The 20,600-nt window shown below is 45.2% G+C and overlaps 3 protein-coding genes and 2 non-coding genes across 6 annotated transcripts; 2 read left to right on the top strand and 3 right to left on the bottom strand.

Annotated features, from left to right (window-relative positions):
* Positions 1-996: 996 nt before the first annotated feature.
* Positions 997-7,127, bottom strand: dbf4b (DBF4B-CDC7 kinase regulatory subunit). The gene is made up of 12 exons (XM_076151881.1): positions 6,990-7,127; positions 5,830-6,016; positions 5,522-5,716; positions 5,356-5,406; positions 5,183-5,252; positions 4,933-4,997; positions 4,693-4,732; positions 4,552-4,597; positions 3,708-3,836; positions 3,453-3,591; positions 3,223-3,344; positions 997-3,107 (listed from the first exon to the last, which is right to left on the bottom strand). Exons 2-12 carry the CDS (start codon positions 5,971-5,973, stop codon positions 1,727-1,729), a joined length of 2,382 nt encoding a protein of 793 aa, XP_076007996.1. The 5' UTR covers positions 5,974-6,016; positions 6,990-7,127; the 3' UTR covers positions 997-1,726.
* Positions 7,128-7,775: 648 nt separating this feature from the next.
* Positions 7,776-13,185, bottom strand: LOC143001989 (gap junction gamma-1 protein-like). Its single transcript, XM_076151893.1, has 2 exons — positions 12,747-13,185; positions 7,776-10,303 (listed from the first exon to the last, which is right to left on the bottom strand). Exon 2 carries the CDS (start codon positions 10,247-10,249, stop codon positions 8,885-8,887), a length of 1,365 nt encoding a protein of 454 aa, XP_076008008.1. The 5' UTR covers positions 10,250-10,303; positions 12,747-13,185; the 3' UTR covers positions 7,776-8,884.
* Positions 10,435-10,505, top strand: trnag-gcc (transfer RNA glycine (anticodon GCC)). Its single transcript has one exon. It is a non-coding gene; the product is annotated as a tRNA-Gly (tRNA).
* Positions 10,756-10,826, top strand: trnag-gcc (transfer RNA glycine (anticodon GCC)). Its single transcript has one exon. It is a non-coding gene; the product is annotated as a tRNA-Gly (tRNA).
* A 2,738-nt stretch (positions 13,186-15,923) lies between the features above and the next one.
* LOC143001993 (putative phosphatase phospho1) lies at positions 15,924-20,123 on the bottom strand. 2 transcript variants are annotated; one of them, XM_076151900.1, is made up of 3 exons: positions 19,790-20,123; positions 18,009-18,865; positions 15,924-17,255 (listed from the first exon to the last, which is right to left on the bottom strand). In XM_076151900.1, exon 2 carries the CDS (start codon positions 18,827-18,829, stop codon positions 18,050-18,052), a length of 780 nt encoding a protein of 259 aa, XP_076008015.1. In that variant the 5' UTR covers positions 18,830-18,865; positions 19,790-20,123; the 3' UTR covers positions 15,924-17,255; positions 18,009-18,049. The 2 variants fall into 2 exon arrangements, with proteins under 2 accessions (XP_076008015.1, XP_076008013.1); XM_076151898.1 differs by having other exon boundaries at positions 15,924-18,865; positions 19,790-20,122.
* Between the last annotated feature and the right edge of the window lie 477 nt (positions 20,124-20,600).

The raw sequence follows: 20,600 nt of genomic DNA, 5'->3' as shown, positions 1-20,600 counted from the left end.
TCCGACAGAAGCATCGTGTATCCGCGTTGAGAGCCTATGCGCGATCACAACACACACACATACACACATACACACATACACACACCCCTCTCGGCCTGATGTGGGTGCTCGCATGAAGTGAGGCTGCGCAAGGATCCGTGGGCATGGAGACGCCGGATGTGCCAATAAACCTCTTAGGAACCCTCAGAGTCCCCAGAGTGTCACACATGCTGTATTTCTTCCAGCATTAAAGCAACTTCTTCTCACATTAGTATATAAGCTTCATAAATGACTCAGGGCTCAATCCTGGTCCTCACCAAATGATTCCAACTCCTGCTCCAATCTGCACACCTGGGTTTGTTCATTAAGTGCAGGTGGGAGGACTTCTGTGACCTGCATCCCCTAAAGGTTTCTATACATTTGTAGTTTAAGGGGTTATTAAGGTTCTAATGGAAACGTTAGAGTCCAAATTGGAATGACAACACATCTATTTATTGTATAAGGAGATTCCCGTGGATCCCACATTTAGATTCCTTCAGACATGTGTTTCAGATTCCTCGTTTCCTCCCAGGCAGATAAAGTAAAGCAATCAGAGAGTGCTGATGGTTTTGGGTCGGGGCTTCTATGGCCACAGAAGCACGGAGAGCATATATCAGATATTATGCAAGTCAGCATTGGGCTGATGAGTGCACATCAACCAAACCCGTACCCTTACTCTGCTCTCCACATGTGGCTCTGGTTGAGTCAGCATATAAACGTATACTTCAGCGGAACAATCACTCACTCACACGATACCTTTAGCTGTAAAAAGAAGAGGATGAAAGGTTTTGTGTTTTTAAAAATTTATTTAAAACACCATAACAGTTACAAGAATAGATATCACATTTTTCCAAATCCGGGACTGGAGTCGAGTGTTGTGTTGCGTTCAGGCTCTGATTGGGGGGCAAACACGACACTCTATTGTATCTGTGCCTAAAAATATCAATGTTTGCATTTGTTCCTTTTTCCGATGCAACCAAAGAGGAAGGCACAAAGACGGCGGTGAGGCTCTGGGCGTTCTGTCTAAAAAGGGAAACTGCTCTGATTAGTTTCAAGTATAAAGCTGAAAAACCTGTCCTCTGCTTTCTCCTTTGTCCAAATGCTGCTGAGGCATATTCACACACGCCATGATAGGACAGGGGTCTGGACCTCTGGCTGTCTCCTCTGGCAGGTGACCTTGCTCTTCACAACATGAAGATAATCTACTCCCACTGTGTTTTCCCGTCTCTCCCCAGCCCTCTGGATCACCTTCCAGCGGCAGGGAGAAGGCCGTTTGACATTAATCAGTCCTCCCCGTCTCACAGGTAGTGCGAGTCCTTTCACTCTAAGCTAATGCTTCGCCCCCCGTTTGACTATCAACGCCCGACAGGAGTGGGACGGGATCCAGGCGCAGCACTTACGCTAATTGAGTAAAGCTTCAGAAAAAGGCCTCATTAAATTCTCAATAGGCCGCACGTTCCCGGACACGGCTGCTAGAAAAGACTGAAGTCAGCACGACCTGCAGGACGGCGAGGGGGCGGGGCAGAGAAATAACAATGGACACTGAAATGGATTCTTCAAATTCATGGCTAAGTGGAGCGTTGTCCACTTTATAGAGTCCAAAATAATAGCACGTGTTTGGTAAAGTGTCTGTATAATACATTTAAATATTTATTCAGTGACTTACTTTGCTTAAACGCTGCCTTACTACACCCGGGGTCGTTCACCGTCAGTGCTGAACCTCCACAATCTGTACCAAGGTCCTTGAGAAGGCGTTCGAGTCCATTTCTTCGCCGCACAGCGACGGTGCAGAGGTGGCGGGCTGGAGGACGGTGTGCAGGTGGGACTCGTAGCTGGTGTCGTGCATCCAGGTGCACGGCCGCTGGAGGATCTCCTTGTCCAGCTCCGGGCAGCTTCGCTCGGCGGCCGCGGCGGAGAAGGGGCCGGCGGCCGGGGTGGGACAGAACCGCGACAGCAGCTCGCAGTCCCAGTCCGAGTCGGACGACGACGGCGACAGGTCGGGGATGAGGGCCGGCTCGATGCACACGGAGGTGGAGAGCGACGGCTGGCAGTCCTGGTTAGGAAAGGCCCCGGACGATGGTGAGACCTGTGGAATAAGAGTGGAGTCCCGTCGTGGGCTCTCGTGGCCCCCCTGTTCTACAGTCAATATGCTGTCTCTATGGCGATATGTGCCACCTGTGCACGACACCTCAAATAACACACCGCCCTTTGCACTTTGTGATTTTGTAAAACATTTAAAAACTTCTCCCGACCAGGAAGCGTCCTGTCCATAAGCTGCTGATGTCCTCCTCCGTTTGCTCGTGTTGAGTTCCAGGCTGAACGATCGGCAGCGTTTTTTGGGGTTCCACGTTGTCTCTGAGAGCCAAGGGAGAGAATGAGATCTACGCAGGGCCAGCTCAGTGACCTCCAAGCTACCGTCAGGACATAACAGTCTGCTCAACCCTGGAAGATGCAGCGGTTGTTTTGATCCTTCCTTCTCCTCCCCAATAGAGGAAATAAGCGGAGTAGAGATGGGAAACGTGACAGCGGGGATAAACTGAGACACAATGTCTAGAGTTTCTGTTTCATCAGTGTGTCCGTCTTCAATGTACTGCTGAGGGCTGAGGACAGGGGGCTCAGAGTACGGACTGTGAGCTTCAAGAACTTGGGAAGGATCTAGGATTTGTGGGCTGAGGACCGGTGGCAGGTCGTATGGGTCAGAGGGCAGACACTGGATGTCAGGACAGGGCGAGACAGATTGAGTGTCAGGCCGCCGGCTGGCTGAACACGGCGTGAGTGACGCAGCATCCAGTGAGGGAACAGCTGGACCAGAAGCAGAGGGTCGGCTGTCAGGGAGCTGGCAGTCCGTGATGGGAGTGAAATGCTGAGTGTTGGCAGGTGGAATGGTTGGATTTGGGGTGAGACACTGAACACCTGGTAATGAGCTGGCAAGGACAGAGGAAAAGGAGCTCATCATAGGGTTGGGGACCCGAGTATTGAATGATGACCCCTGGATCAGCAGTGCCTGAACCGCGTCTTCCGTCTCAGCGTCGGTGAGCGGCTCCAGCTCGCAGATAGCGACGTCTGGAATCGGCGAAGGAGTCGGCAGTCTGGAAAGCACGACGACAAAACGTCAAACATCGTCCTTTTACACAGATTCCAAACAGAATTCCTTCTTGATGACAGAAGAAAAGGGACAACGCTGGCCTGAAGTTCTTAACGTACCTGTTCTTGTCTTGTGACGGATCGAGGTCGAATCCTGGCCGCATCCCAGCCACCAGCTGGTCCAACACATTGTAGTTGTTGGAGTCCAGGACAAACTGACGATGTTGATCAGATTGTAAGTGCTGCAGGGAGGAAGAGCACAGGCATCAACACCAGCCAAGCCTGCTGTGGTACAAACAGCTACAGCGGGGAAAAACTAAACATTTCCTCGAGCAGAAAAAGTGTCTCACCTCTTCTAACTGAGTGAAGGGCTGCTGGCAGGCTTCGCAGTACGCCAGGTCCTTTTTGCGCGGCCGCCAAGGTGAAGGGTTAAAACTCAGCGGCGTGGGCGACTTGTCCTGAATGCTGTCTGCTGCTTTCTTCTTCTCCCTGATTCAAAAGAGCAAACACACACACACACACAAGAGCACATTGAGATCCATGCAGATAGAGGCTTAGTCTGTTACTGTTGTGAAACTTTAAGAACACCTCAACTTCAAACAAACCTGGTTGTACTTTCAACTGGATCGGTGAGTTTCTGAAGCGGAGGCGGCGGCGTCGCAAAGGGACTGTACCGGCTGGAGTAGCACACGGAGGGGAAGGTCATGGACTGCATGTGCAAGGGCTTGTACTTCCTAGAGATATGAAGGAAAACAACACAGTGAAACGGCCAAAAGGTTCAACATCATTACAGTACAAAGTGCTGATATAGGACATCATTTCTATACTTCTACATGTATTTTGCTCTTACATAACCAGGCTCATATTGTTTCAGATGTCATAGAATGGGACGCACGCCTTCACTAGAGCACTCCAATTAACTGAAACCAGAGGGCAGATGAATAGAAGTGTTGGCACGTAACGATGCCCCCCCAGCAGGAACGGCTACCGAAACCTGCGCCGCCTCATCAAACAGAAATTGAGCCCTGGACTCCCGGGGAGAAGCTTAAACAGAGGGGGGCTCGTCACGTTACCCGGCGGAACTCCTTCGCGGGATCAGTTAAGAAACGTAAACCCCACACCGGGCCGGGCCGGGCCGGGCCTCCAGCGAGGAAGCGGGTGCCAGGCAGATCACTTCCTCTCTTTGTTCCCATTCATCACGCCTCAGCCATGTAACGCATCTCATGGGACGCATGGCAGGCCTCAAAAGTGAATTTCGTCTTTGCTGTCAATTCCAGCTCGTGTTTCTTCACGATCGCTTTCAGGCAAAGAGCAGATATGTTGGGGCGAGGACGGGCCTCGATTCATTAAGTGGTGTTTGGGAAAACAAGTGTGCTCTGCTCTTCACACATCCTGTTGTTTGGAATAGAGGGGTTTTTGGGTGATTCTGTCAGTTTGGTGAAAACTCACCTGCTTGAGTCTTCCACTTTAAGATAGGGGGGCCTCAGAGCTGAAGCTGACAGAGAGGAGAGAATGACAAATAAGAGACGGAAAGGAAACAATTGTAGGCAAATGAACACATGTAGCAGCTGCACATGTATGTAAACTAACCTTTAACAAGAGGAGAAACTTGTTGTCTGCTGTACGGCCGCTGCATTTAAAAAAAAAAAATCATTCAAATCCATTAAATGCAAGCTTGCAAAACCTCTATAATGATGTATTTTAACAGATCTTCTATTATCTCATCATGAGGCCTGAGATAGTTTGTTACATTTGTCATGCAGGCTTTTTAACGATATTCCCCATCGCTGATAGTGAAGAGAAACACTTTGGGATTGAAGCCCATCATACCTCTGTCCTCTTGTGTTTAGAGCTGAAGCTCTCCCGGGTCAGCTGCTTTAGATAGGAGAGGACATCTGACACAACGTTAAGGAAGATATCAAAGACTCTCCTGTTCATTTCTATTAAAGCCCGGAGGCATTTTACAGTAACAGCACACTGTGGAACATAAACACACAGCGCCATCTGATGGATACAGGCGCTCACTGCACGGTACAGCTGGGAACTCTGATATTAGCACAGATATTGTTCAAAAGGATACCATCCACATACAGGATCTTCACTCCCCACGACTGAGCATTGGCCAACACACTGCTGCCCCTCAAACGCTCCTGTGAAAGCAAATACGTTTGTTTCACGTCAAGACACAAGAGGTTGCACACATCTTTACCGGCAGCTTCCACAAACTAAACCGATCGTGTGGAAAGGACTCACATTGTTGCGAATGGCCTTCTCAAGTAAGGCCTTCCCCCGGCTGCCACACACCTGCAGAGACAACAACACAGATTATGAGTGACATGTGGACTTTAAAGTCACTGTTCTTCACCAATACAGAATATGAAGATGAGTTGTGGAGTCGAGTGTGAGTGTTGTTCAGTACCATTGGTCTTGGTGTTCCTGGTCGCGGTTTGTCAACGTTGCTGAAGAAACTCTCCTTCTGCTTGGTGAGACAATGGGTTTCTACCTTTGCCGCCTTCGTCCCTGCGTTGATAACAACAAAGCTCGGCTCCTTTGGGCTCTCTCGACTTCCGGTCACGACAAAACTCACATCTTTATGCAGGAAACTCTCAACCCTCTACAGAAAAGGGAAACCAGCATGAATTCATCAAATTTTCATCATCAAATCTTTACTTTATACCAAACAGAATCCATGAAGCAGGACCCCCATCATGGCCTCTGCCTTCTTACCCCTCCTAGCAGGGATATGGCCTCCACCAGCAGAGCTGTCGGGCGGCTCTTCACGCCATCCAGGTAGAAGCTCTTCCCATCCAGCCTCTTGTGCCCGGGACACAGATCGCCCAGAAGGCCTCGTGTCTCCGGAAGCTGCTGCATGATCCTAGCTCAGTAAAGCAGCCTGGAAAACACCAGGATTCACCTTTGTGAGACAAAACACAACTAAGTGAACATTTAAAACTTGTGGATGAAGCCTTAAGTCAGATCCAACTGGAGTTCCTGCTGTTTTGAAGACATAAGGTCACACAAAATCATGTCTTCAAACAACAACAAGCTCCATTCTGTCTTCAATAATGACATCACCCTCCCACCCTACACTCTATTTACTCTTTTTACTGGAATAGAAAGATGGATGGTATTGATTGGAATGTTTTGTCATCAACAAGGTCAAAGAAGTCAAGAAGACGAGCTAATCCACAGACGTTATCCAACAAAGACATTTCTGAGTAGATCATCTAAAGACATTAGGATGGATTACTGCATCTCTGGCCTGCGATGTGAGGGTGTGTGTCAGATCTAACCACACAGAAAGATCACAAGAGACACATTCTGAATCGGATTTATACACAGATATTGTAATTCTTGGGGAAAAATCGATTTAAATTCGTGAATTGTTAAATACTGCTTCTCAAAAAACATGATATATTGTTGTATACATTGTTAATTATGCCTTTAAAAACTTCCGTTTCCCTGATAAGCATAGTGTAATCTTACTGATCGAGCACATCCGTCTTAGATAAACATCAGTATTAGCATAAACATGAATTATAGCGCCATCGCTGTGTTATAACAGTAACTGCAGTAACCGAGGCACACGCCGTATTCAATTCAACTCCAATTCAATTCAACTTGCCAAGCTAATATCGTTACTTAAGAATATGTAGCGAGATGATTAACAAAAACATGCCCGGTCACTGAAATGTGACATTAGTAACACCAATGCACTACAAAATACAACATATTAACAGCTAAACGAACTATCACATGCTATGATCGGTTAGCATGACGAACACACTGACTAACACCGTAGGAATATGTTATTTGTGTGTGCATTAAATGTATACCAGCAATATTTTCTACATGATATGAAGTAAATATAAAAGTGTTTCGCTTACGTTATAGCAGACTGAGAGGAATTGCAATGAACACTTTGATACAAGGGCGAAAAAGTCGAACCGCCGCTTTTTAAAAACACTGGCGCAGATGACAACGTCACATCCTCCTCTTCTTCTTCTTCTTCTCCGGTTTAATGCGCCACGAGCTTTGGTTTCCCACCATAGATTCGACAACAATGATGTGATTGGTCAATCGCTATCACGTGACAAAGAAAATCCGCTCGCACAGTTGTCATTTCAGTTTACATAACCCTGCCGCCATGACACTTGGCAGTAATGCGTCACTAAGCTGGTTTGCTAACCGCCAATAAACTCGAAAGAAGAAGAAGTAGACTATTGACTATGTACACTTCTGCCATTGTTCCGCCTGCTCCCTCTGTATTGGCTAGACTTCTCCACTGCCCGCCTTGTTGTCGAATGACGGGTGGGGCAAAAATAACGCAGCGGACACATTGTTGCGATGCGTTGTTTGGAGTAGAAGAAAAAGAAGATAGTTGAGAAATCATACACAACACACAATGCAAAACACACACGTATTTGAAATTGCGCAATTACTCTTGAGAAAAAAGCATTTATTTATAAACGGTGCTTGTGAAAACAGTGTTCACACAAACATTACATCCTTCTCTGTGGCCTCTTCCTTTAATGTAGCGTCAGTTTGGTCTTGTGGCCCAGGGAGACACAAATCAGGCAACACTTTTTATTTCTAACCATATAAAACAACATAAAACATGCACATTTCCTTAAAGAAACACTAGCCTCAATGAAAAGTTTCAATGAAAAATGTGCAAATCTTATGTGTGTGATGAGCAGTTCTTTATACCAGTGCTGTAAATACAGAGGGCCAGTCACATCAAAATATCATAACTTGAAAATAGACAAAAATAAGAGTATCTATAACAGTGCGTCTGACTCCTTGCATGCATCAAATATGTAAACATCTGAAAACATACAGTACTTCTTTGATATTAATTTTAAGTTAAGCCAAATGGCCGACACATCCCCTTTAAAAGGGAACTTGTCGATTGTGGTTGAACATTTAACAGTAAAAATGACCTGAAACATGACATGCTGCTTATTTGCAATTTAACTGTCAATTGTCTTTTCACTATCCAGTATTTATTGTTTGTTCTGTGGCGCAATTCTTTGTATCTATTGTGTAGTATTGTTGTATCAGCGTGTGTCATATTTCAAATGAAATAAAATGTAAATGAAATGAAATGCAATGCAAATGTCAGACCCCTGAACAATGCTTCTGGCAATAAAGGAAGCGATTGGAGGAATGGCACTCAATGGTATTGACACGCACACACACACACGCACGCACACACACATGCACGCACGCACACATGCACACACTCCAATTATAGTATCATAAGAAAGACAAGATAAGATATCTGTATTTGGCACATAAACTTCTATTCTATTCTATTCATAATGGTTGATGACAAGAAAGAATAGTCAGAAACAGCAATAGTATGGTGTGATCCCTAGATGGGGCTGTTGAGTCGGTGTAGACTTGTAGACTGTAAGACTTGTCACATAGCTTGAGTTGTCAATCCATGGGGTGAGACTTAAAGTGGTGCAATCTCCATTTGAAGAAGCTCTTTGACTGTTGAACTTGAGGCAACTTAGGTAACAACAATGAAACGACTTATATCTGACAGCAGTACCTCTCCACACAACTGCCTGTCTGGGGAGGCAAAACACTTTCAGAAGGACTTAACAGCAATGTCATAGACTCAGAGGCAACTACTAACCTGATTATTTAATAGCGCAAAATTGATCCAAATGAGATCAGAAACTTGTATTTTCAGTGAGAAGATGAATGGAAATAGCTACCCTATCCTTTTTATACTCAACATCATTTGTGTGTGCCTGAGGGTTAAAGTCCTTCAGATCCACTCTGAACCCTTTGTCTCTCCATATCTGCTGCTGTTGCTGTTGTTACTGCTGCTGCTGCTGCCTCTGTCTGTGTCTGTCTTAGTGTGTTTTGAGGCCTGCCGGTGCTTTCGTTCACGCTGAGGTTTGTGGTTATTACTGAGGTTCTGCTGCAGCTGACTGTCAGTCTCCAGTCTGGTCTGCTGCTTTTCCTTCTGAAGACCTTTGGGGTCGTCTTTAATCCCACCCCTGCTCTGGCTTCCATCTTTTCTGGTAAACTGCTGACCCTCCTCTTGGGCAATGTTCTCATGATTCTGCTGAGAAGCCGTCTTGGCATTAATGATGTCAGTGATTGGGAGCGCTTGTTCGTGATGCCCTGTAGATAGCAGAAGAGGTTTGATGTCCATGTTGTACCCGGGTGGAGAGGAAGGTGAGTTCCAGGAGAAAGGGTAGCTGCCGTAGGCCTCTTCATTCAATCCTGCCTCTTTGGGGGAGCTTGGTCCACCTGTCAACCTATACAGCTCATCCTCAGGGAGCTGCGACCTGCGCATGCGTACAATTTCACAAATGGTTCCCAAGCCCAAGTGGAGCATCTCCCATACGTTGAGCGCGAGGCAGAGCAGAGAGACGGCATACATGATGAGGAGAAAGATAGTTTTCTCAGTGGGTCTGGACACAAAGCAGTCCACACTGTGGGGGCAGGGCAGACCTGAGCACACATAGGTGGCAGGCACTGATAGACCATACAGAGCATATTGCCCACAGAGGAAGGCCACCTCCAGCAGGGAGCGAGCCAAGAGCTGAAGGACGTAGATGCGCATCAAGCCATCCTCCTTGATACGCTGGCGCCCGTCATGACGTCCCCTTGCCCTTCCTCGTCTGTCACCACCGCGGCCTTTTGCCCCTCCACCACCATCACTATCCAAGTCGGCCATCTCATAGATAACTGGGTCTTCCTCCTGGTCATCTTCGGCCTCTTCTATGCCCCTGTGCTGCCTTCTGCCAGCGAGGTAGTGCTTTCTGAGTTTCCTCTGGGCCAAACCGCTCGCACCCCCAGGCTCTTCCTGCTCCTCTACTCGGGCAATTTTGTTGACAGCGTATCCCAGGTACATGAGCGAAGGAGCGGCCACCAGGATGATCTGGAAGACCCAGAAGCGAACGTGTGAGAGCGGCGCAAAGGCGTCGTAGCACACGTTCTCACAGCCCGGCTGGCCTGAGTTGCAGACAAACTTGCTCTGCTCGTCATAGTAGATGGATTCGCCTCCGACGGCCGTCAGCACGATGCGGAATACGACGAGCACAGTGAGCCAGATCTTTCCCACAAAGGTAGAGTGGTTGTGGATTTCTTCTAGGAGGCGAGTGAGAAAACCCCAGCTCATGATGGGGGCAGGGAGATGTTTCCACAGCAACACTCAGTATGCACCATCACTCATCTGTGGAAAGAGAGAGAGAGGAGAGAGAGAGGAGAGAGTCCCAATCTGTGAATTTACAAACGTAGTTAGTAAATCACTAAACGTGTTTTTCCTAAAACCGAGATCCGACGTTGACGGATCATTCAAACATCGCATTGGTGGTTCAGTGGTAGAATTCTCGCCTGCCACGCGGGAGGCCCGGGTTCGATTCCCGGCCAATGCATCAGTCTTTTCAAAAGTTTTACAAAACCTCTCCAAATTAGGTTCATAGTTCAGAAACTTTTTTAAATCTTTAAACAAGTAAATTAAAGCCTGTCTGTGTAAGGTGGGTGATTTAATTATCATCCGAGCATCCAACAGTAGTATGTAACAGTAAAATGTGTTGCACAGCTGGCTGAACTGTGCGCTACTCCCGAAAAAGAATCACTGCATGCAACAGCCAGCCTGGGCGTGGTCTTGACAGTTACGCAATCGCATTGGTGGTTCAGTGGTAGAATTCTCGCCTGCCACGCGGGAGGCCCGGGTTCGATTCCCGGCCAATGCATCAGTCTTTTTAAAAGTTTTACAAAACCTCTCCTCTTTTTCTTTTATTCTTTACAAAAAGGTGTATGCATTGTTTTGCAAAACACACACACAGCTGACTGCCTGTACTGTGTGGCACCATCCATATGTTGATGCATCAAGTATAAATTCTGAAAAAAAGTATATATAATCCTGTGTGGCAGATTTCGTGAGGGGAAAAAAAAAAGAAACCTGCAAGTTTAGCCAATCGGCTTTACTACAAAACTAAGACTAGGATAAATCGTTTGGAAGTTTCAGCTACCTTTGGCTGGATTAAAAAGGAAAGGCAAAAAAAATCCATACAAAGATCTATTAAAACAGACAAAAGCACTCCCCACAGCCTTGGCTGGAAAAGATCACACTATGTATTCCTGGACTATACATGGACTTGCCGGACCATAGGACAGCAGGAAAAGGACATTTGTTGATACACGACACCATTCCAGTCTTATCTTTTAGTTTGTATTCAGTGAAAACAGTGTGCCTCTCTCTCTTTGCCTCTTTTTATGACGCACAGAAGCCTGAATATCTGTTTGCAACCACACAAACACACCACACAGGCAGATGTAAAACAATGGGATCTACAATGCAAACTTACTCCTTTGTCTTTCCTATACATGGATCTCAAACGGTGCATTTCTCTGTAATAATTTAATAGCTGTACCCTATAGCTTAAGTCTAAACATACTCTTGGCATAAGTATACACAGGGAAGAGTGATGAAGACAGTGGAATGTCTAACCATAATTGCTATTGTTAAGGGAAAGTTTGTGATGGGAATTCCGGATCGGATCTTTCCATTAGGTCTTTCCTGTGTCGGACATTCCACATGTTCCATAAAACATAACTTTAGTCAGTGTTATACAATATACTTTTCTGCTGCCCTAAGTACTATTTCAGGGTTGTTTCATGAGTTCTACACCTAAACGCATAAGGACCTGAGCAAGGTTAAAGCATGATCCACAACGAAACAGAAATAAAGGCTGGCGTCAGACTTAAAACGGGGCTCAGATACACATTAAGGAAGTTCTTTGTGCAGTAATACTTTAGGATAGCTGGGGTTAAGACAGCCATTACACTGAAAGATGATGCTCCGGGGCAGGATGACACCTTGAGCACCTTAAGAAAGAGCTTCTGGGAACGGGGGTGTATATGCTGCCGGTGCTAGGCCTGCCAGCCCGCAGCCACACCAGAAGGAGAGAGAGAGAGAGAGAGAGAGAGAGAGAGAGAGATAGAGACATCTTGCCTGTGACTGGTGAGCCATCTTCACAAACCTGTCAAACCACTCACAGTGCATGACTCTACTCTACCTGTAGAAACCATTAAAAGTCCACAGTTACTGTTTCTCTACGGGTGAACTGGAAGGTTTGTCGTTTATTGCTTGATTTTATTTCTCTAATGTCAGAGAGAAAGACACCAGAGAGTAAAACTCCATATGTTTTGTAAATATCTACACATATCATCAATCAATTGTTGTCTTATCATTAAAAATAACAAATCACTGCATATTTCTTATCATCTATGTATAAAACAAAGCCTCAAAAATACAAATATTTGGGGGGAAAGTTAGTAGTCGATTTCAATAACAGTAAAATTCGAAGATTACATAAAATCGGATTTTCACTACATAATTATTACCTGCTACAAAGCTATTAAGCTGTTTTTGACTTCAATTTACACAGTTTGCCATTCCAGTCAAGACATTCTATTATGTTATAATGTAGTTAGTTTTACACAATCACGTTAACAAAGGACAAACAACTTTTCACAGCACATTTTGGCTGCACAACCACTGACGGCAATAGATAATAATGACTGTATGCCATCTAGGTGCATCCTGTCTGAATGATAAGCCGTCATTAACACTATTGTAGTTCCAGCTGTGCGGCGTTCAAGGGTCTCACCTGCTCACACGCTCTTTCCACGCCGCTGATCCGCGTCTGAAGGCGGGCAGACCAGCAAACAGATCAAACCGGTAGTTTCCTCCGCTCTGTCCGGTGGGAATGGAGCCGCTCCGCCTTTACGCAGAGCTACACACACATCCATGAGCAAAAGGTGGAATTAATGTTGTAGAGTGTAAAACTGCACTTGTCATCATGCAGACACGAGGACTGAGAGCAACGGGGCTGCTGCTGCTGCTGCTTGGAAAGGAGGAGTTTGTACGTGTGTGTGTGTGCGTGTGTGTGTGTGAGAGAGAGATTGAAAGACGTCACTTATTTAACTTGCGTGATGTTACAGTCTCAGCATTTTGACATCAATTGCATGAATCCATGACTCTTGGGAGCTTCTACTTGTCTTTGCAGAGAGCTTCAGTTGGGTTGGAGCCCATTAAGTTCCATTATACTAAACAAACTTCCCTTACCTTGGCCTTCATTGTTTTATGTTTACAGCAGAAGTTGTCTCCTCGGTTATCTTTCATCTCACCCACACAAACAGCAACTGCTCTGTACAGATTCCAATAATATTTAGCATTTTCCATGGTTAATCTAATCTCTTTTTTAAATCTCTCTGATGATCGTTTACTATAGATCCAGATGGATGAGGGAGGCAGTGGCTCAGTGGGTAGAGCTTCCGCTTGGGAACCGGAGGGTTGCCGGTCAATTGCTCCCCCTCTGCGAAGGGTGGTAAATGTAATGTAAGTCGTTTTGGATAAAAGCATCAGCCAAATGATCGTAATGTAATGTAATGATAAACCAGGAAACGCATGTGACCGAACGCATGTTCGGTCACTTGAAATGCCGGCTCGGTCCCTCGTCGGATACACAGGTGCATCACCCGGATCAGATAGCTGATAGCTGATAGATTAGGATCAGATAGCTGTCATTCCAGCACAGTGTGTCAGTCAGATACTGCAGAGCTCAACAAACAGTTTCACTCTACGATAGCAAAGTTTCAACTTCACCAAACCGTCAACAATGAGCTACAAACCAAGGACAAAGACAATCTATATACCTGCAGCTCTTCTGAAGGACATTTGACAAACTGGATTCCTTCCAACACAGACAGACTCAGAGATGTCTCCTCTCCTTATTGACTGTTCCTTCACAGAGACACATTGCTCATTTGCTTGACTTTTGGCTGCCATTGTACTCTTAGCCTATCAGCGGAGGAATCAAACCCAAAGAAGAGGAAACACTCAGACCCTAATCGGCTTGATAGCAGTTTGGCACAGGAAGCTCATGTCTACTTGAATGACCTCTTACAAGACCGGAGTCCCTTTACCGAGTTATCTTTCACCTCAGAAGGAGTAATTGAATGGAGAACAATCAATGAGGTTATCCATAAAAGCAATGATAGGCTAGCACGGGCAATTTAAAGCATTTTAACTGCTAGGACTCTTGTGTTATTGCTTGGAGAAAGTCGTATCCACAGGGACTATAAGGTATTTAGATATTGGCAGGGAAACTCAACAAGAGGCTGACAGATATGAGGCTCTTAGTGATGAGTTTGAGACCCTCTAAGGTGATTTGTCATCATTCCTGACAGAGTGATTTTAATTGGGTTTCTTTCCCATTCACTTAACTCCTGAGGTCATTGACGGTTGGATTGGGCAGCCAGTTATCTTCCCCCCCCCCCTTTAGCCGTAATAGACAGTGTGTGTGTACACTCTCTCCCTAACAATGTCAATATCTATATGAGCTAAATTGGAGGATCGATTCCGGTCGTGTTGTCCCACTGGGAGTTGCAGTTTCTCCCCGAAAGGAAATCAAGAGCAGGCGGTTTCCCCCGGCTGAAGGTTACCAGAGGAGTAGGGAGAGGACACGTAAAGAAGGAGAGTAGAGGGTTGAGAGAGGGACAGAGTGAGAGACAGAGAGCAATATTGGGTGCATTCATAGAGGAATGTGTGTATTTGATTGGACAGAAATCAGACAACTCAGGAGGAAGGGAGTGAAGGGGGAGAGTTGGAATAGTGGTTCATCAAGATAAGGGGCTTCAAGTGGGCTAAAGCAGACAAATGAAGTAAAGTCAATACAGTCTAAAGGGGAAAGCTTGATTGATCAAATCACTTGGCTGACTTCAGCAGCATTACAGGCTCATTACAGTGCGGAAGAAGCACAAACACACCACACACACCACCTCTATGTCTGCAGCCTTCATTACTGAATTACTGAATGACTTCACAGAAGCTGAGCAAAGGACGGTGCTGCATTTAACACTTTGCTGCCCCCTTGTGGTAGCGAGCTATAACGCAATAGTCATGCCCTTGACACAACAACATACAGTAAAACCACTTCTGCTCACTCTGCAAAGGCTCAATGCCAAAATCCTGCATATAATAGAAGCTTAAAACTCCCTGAAGTAATGTTTATGGCTTTTAACGCAAAGATGATAGCTGCACACGACACAGAAGTCGTCCCGGTGGCTTTAACATCAGTAGACGTCTCAAATCGAGGCCAAGGTTTAGTTGCATTCATGTGTTAATGTCATTGTTCTGGGGTCTATTGTTCTCACGGCTTTACTTCTTACAGAAACGACCAAAGCTGATGATTTCACAGAGCGGAATGCTGCAGCACGTGGTCCAATCCTACACCCCACACGTCTGGTCACGTGGAGGAGCAATCAACAGTTGACTCAGTCCCCTGGCCTGCGGGGGAGGGGGGGTCAGGGACAAAGATGTGGGTACAGTCACACATTTCACTCTGCAGTCAAGGAGTGTTCTCTTTGATCGTCAATCCCGAGTTTGGTTTCTTCTGTTATTTGTATCGTTTTGGGTTCTACTTTATATTCCCTGCAACCGTCACAACTGTCACTTATTCTTATTAATTAATGGAGACAGATAGAGGAAAGTTAACTATCTCTATTCTGGATAAAAAGCGTATTTAGGTTACAGTTGGCCACTTTACACTTACAGATAAATTTAGCTGGTTTCCATGTGTTTCCCTCTGGTTTCCATGCCTGGCAAGTTGGCCGATTGTGCTTGCTGTGCCAAATAAAGGCACAAGACTGGACTTTAGCCTTAGAAGGAGCAGCAGTAGTACTTTTGCTGACCGAAACACTTTGTCCGTGTAGATCACTGTGCTCTTGCCTGGCAGTGTTTGACTGTAAATTCAATGCATATTCCAGAAGAAGTGTGGGAGAGTGTACATAAAGTGTGTATTGTACTCCTGGAGTCAATGCTTGGACACACACTGCACATCACAGAAACCAATCAATCAGATAATGGCTTTATATTCCTGTTACAATAACATATTACACACATACTTAATTGCGTTTTTGATTAAAACACACACACACCCAGGATACAGTAAAACACGCAAAGATGCAAACCAAAGTAGCACATTAGTCCTGGTAATACAGTTTACATGTTTTGAGCAGAGTTAACTTGGTTGTTGTGTGAATCATTAACAGTAGAAAACAGCACAGACTGCTAATCTGCTCATCTGAAGTCATGTCACATCCCTGAAACAAACCAGGAAGCGGCGCTAACAATGTCAAGTTTATTTTCCCCCTCCCTTCCTGTTTGTACTCGCCACTCTCGTTCTCTTCGCATCAAGTATTCATTGTTTAATTATTGCACAATACTCCAATAAAGGGAGTCCGAGTCAATCTTAGTGCCCCTGTTATCATATTCTGAACAAAGCATTGATGATTAGGTGTTGATCTCTGCTCATATCCCTGCTGCCTTGATTACATCTCATAAATAACTATACTTTCTTCACCGTATATGAATATTTGAAAGTGCAAATAAAGACATTTAAACACATATTACTGTGTTTAGCTTGTTAACACTTTGCTTTTTTTCCTACTCCCTGAGAAATTAAAAGTCGGTGGTTAAAACAGATACCCAGTACTTATACAGCATTATAGAGGCTAAATGAAATGATTTAATGTATTATTTATTCATTTTCCCTTAAATATCCTCAGTAGCTAATTAAATCTCTTATTATTAGCTGCAATAAGTGACTATACATAAAAGGTATGTATACCATAAACAATATTTAAAATGAATATTTCATCAAAACGTGTTTCTACTGAAGGCCATTAGCAGAATACACTCCATATAACCATGGAAACTGAAGCTAAATAAGCTACAAAAGTCAACACTTGTGTACAGTGGAGGCTTGATGGTTTGGGTTTGTGTATCCAAACTGTATCGCTCTCTAAATAACAAGAAAGGAACGTAGCTTCTTTTGTAAACAGGATGGAAAAACAAAGATGGGACTGTTACATGCTGTGACTATGATGCAATTTCCTGAATTTGAAACAGAATAATGACGCACTTGTAAACAGAATGAGGCAATAAAAGTGTTGCGGAACTTCATTCCCAGGTGTTGTCATTTAGGTGCATGAGGACGTGTGAGGTTACGTGTTGAATTAAGCATGAAAATGGAAATGGAGGCCGAAACCCTCGTCACCATCCGCTCCTATTACATATTAATGGGAATACACCCAAACATATAGAAGGAAGTGGTCTATGGAGAGAGAATACAAATAGATGGTCAAGAAATACAATCTTAACACTGAACTTGATACTTTTGCATTTGACGTCTTAACACTTTTTTCGGGTCACAACGTTGAGCCAAAGTGCAGAGAGTGTGGCTACGGTGCTGGATCCCTTTGGATGTCATGCTGGTGTAGGTTTCCCCCGTTATCAAACCCTGGGTTAGGTGTCAGTATTGAATGGTGGAGAGTGTAGACGTGTAGGCGTGCACATGAGATTCTACCACCTTATCCCCCCGGCTCTGTGTGTCACGACATGTATGGTCTTTGTTCCAGACGGACTACGTCTGGTCCATATCACCTGTCTCTTACCCAGGCCTTCTGTGAGGAAGTGTGAAAGGGATTTGCTCTCCGTCGTTAGAATCTCTGCAGTGCACGACAAGACTGAGTCAGTTTAACGTAAACTAAATATATACTTGGGGGGGGGGGGGCTGCACTGATTATACTGTACGTCACTCCAAAGCACATGTGGCACAACTTTGGTTAAGATCTGCAACACTTTCTTTAGACTTTACAGCCAGAACTTGAGATTGTGTATCAACAGAGTAATCATCTGTTGCTATTGACTGTTGAGCTTATATAATACTGCACACACACACACATTTAAATTAAATGTGTCGTGTTGTTCAAACATTAGGGTTTTAATCCCAGGCTTGCATTAAAAAATAACTGATTAAAGGAGTCAAGATGTTGCCAAGTGTGGCTCAGGTAAAAATCATGCTCACCCTGTGGTTGGTGCACGCTCACACAGACACACACACACATCTCATCTCTCCTCCATGATCTTCTTCAAGTTGTCCACTATGTTCTCGCCGCTGACCCAAGGAACTATGTTAGCCTTGATCTTTGCTGGCTGGGACTGCTTCATCTCCACCAGGAGCCTGTGCATGGGGAAGTCCCTCCTGGGGAAAGCAGTGTCTCTGGGTCCCAGGGCCAGAGAGGGACAGATGTCATTGGCCCCGTCTCCAACATAAAACACCCGGCGGAAGGGAGAACCCCCTCGCTCCTTCTGTCGACCTGCCAGATACTCTCGAAGGATCACCTGCTTGCACATGTTGTCGGGGCAACTCTGGCACGAGTGGGAGTGGAAAGGGAGGAGCGCGAGGCGGCCGCTTGCATCAAAACTGGCCGGATTGGTGAAAACCTTCCGGAAAAGATGATGCACCCCTGCTTTCTTCAGCCACGTCTCGATGACGTACGTGTTGGCGTCAGAGACCACCACGAGCTCAAAGTCCTGCTGGTGTGACTGAAGATACTTGAAGAGGCTCATGAGACCAGGTGCGGGTGGGATCTTCTCCACCTCTGATTGGATGGAAGCCTTGGGCACACCTTGCTCCGACATGTAGGCCAAAACCCGCTGCATGTGCTCATTGTAGTGCCCCTCCCTGAAGCAGTTATTCAGCCAATCAGGGAGCTTCTGATCAGGCAGAGCTCGCACCACAGCATCATCACTGCTCTCACTGATGATGGTCTCATCAAAGTCAAACAGGACCAGAAAGCGCTGGTCCTGTAGTGCAGCGTGGGCCTGGTTTGACGGAGCCGTCATGTTGAGTGGCTGAAGACGTCGGTGGTTTGTGCCACTCTGGAAAAAATGAGATGTAAAATTATACAACAAGGTTAATATCACAACGTTTCTCTATCCAGCCAATGACATCTTGAAAGCAATGGCCACTTTGTGTTAACATTGACGTGATATTCATGCCAGATCTTGGCATCCAGACGTAATTGCACAGTGGATGGCAGGTGTGTTGTAACTGGAGTTAGGAGGTATTACATCACCGCATATCTCAGCCATAAGAGGAACAACTGAGAGTGAGAAGGTCAAGCTTGTTCTATAACTGTATGATACAATGACTCACAAGGGCTACAATCCCTCTAATGTACTCTAAAGTGGAGTTTGAAAATACTTACACTTAGTAATATATTCGATTTTAAATGAATCAATATATCAATCAAAAATAGCAATCAAACTGGCAGTGGATGAAAATAAATAAAGTAGAATTAAATTAAATATTTCTTAGAATGCACAATAAAATGTATTGTAATTCTTTCTTCTTCTTTTTTTTTTCAATTATCGTAATTTTTTTCAATCAACAATAATCGCTCGAGCAGAGCTTTAACCGCCTTCCTGTGCAGTGATCACATCAGAGCCGCTGCTCTACAGTGTGAAGCTCTATAATGTTCTCCTACATGGCGCACTGTGATCGACCAACGTTACACTAATAGAGCACATTCACAGACTAAGCGCTCTAATTTTAACCACAGGGCACTATTCCTGTGTGTGTGCGTGCGCGTGCGTGCGTGTGTGTGTGTTTGTGTGTGTAGGCAAGGGGAGGGGGTTACCCTTCAAAGTCATTAGCGTCACTGTAACAACTCGTTAGCGGTGTTGTATGTGTGTGTGATCTGTCGGACGCCAAACACGGACAATTCCACCGCAACATCACAACACAAACACACACAAGGAGGATTGAAAGATGCCGGGGGGAGGATAAGAACGCAGGCCTACCCGTGCTGCACAGGAGCCAGGACGTCAGTGCTCCGAGCCCGGCGCCGCCATCCGCATCCCACTGACGCGGCAGGAATCTTTTAAAGGAGACGGAGACTCCGCCTGACCCACGGAGGGCTTTCCCATTTAAACCCACTGCGACAAGCCATATACGGCACAACACACCACTTCCGGTAAATCTCACCAAAATAAAATAGGCACGCATACCGTAAAAGAGAGGCGTCAAATAAAAGTCGAGTTTCCTGTTAAGCCACGATATTTGTGTTTAAATTTGAATGTAAGTAGTAATTTCATTTTTTTTCACCAAAATAAAATACGCACGCACACCGGAAAAAGAGGCGTGAAAAAAACAAAATAAAGGTCAGGTTTCTTGTAAAACCACGCTATTTGTATTTAAATTTGAATGACTAATAATGATATTTGCAGTTTTCTGGCTTCTCAACACATTATATTTGCATTGCAGTTCATGAGCACACATTTTTACTCACTTGATGTTTTCTATCTAAACTGTCTACTTAGCCTGAGTGCATCAACAATAGGTCTAATAATACCATGGCATGATTGACATTGAAGCAGCTGCTCATCTGGAGATCTTTTCTGTCTTTGGAGCTCTTAAACACCTTCTGACTGGAGGCCTTAACCTAAAAATAAGAGGGAGACATTTTTGCCTCAGTCAGCAGAAGGAGCCTGGTTTCTGCTGAAGGCAACTGAGGGTTAAAGCGTGTGATTTCACAGAACATGAACTTTTTACATTATCAGTTGTAGAACAGGCTGGGTGGATTCTTGCAGGGGTGGGAACAAGATAACACAC

The sequence above is a fragment of the Genypterus blacodes genome, unplaced genomic scaffold (assembly GCF_046128005.1).
Source record: "Genypterus blacodes isolate CSIRO-AG114 ecotype Tasmania unplaced genomic scaffold, CSIRO-AGI_Gbla_v1 ptg000055l_1, whole genome shotgun sequence".
NCBI classification, from domain to species: Eukaryota; Metazoa; Chordata; class Actinopteri; order Ophidiiformes; family Ophidiidae; genus Genypterus; species Genypterus blacodes.
Note: the sequence above shows the minus strand (reverse complement) of the source record. Positions and strands in the feature narration are given on the sequence as shown.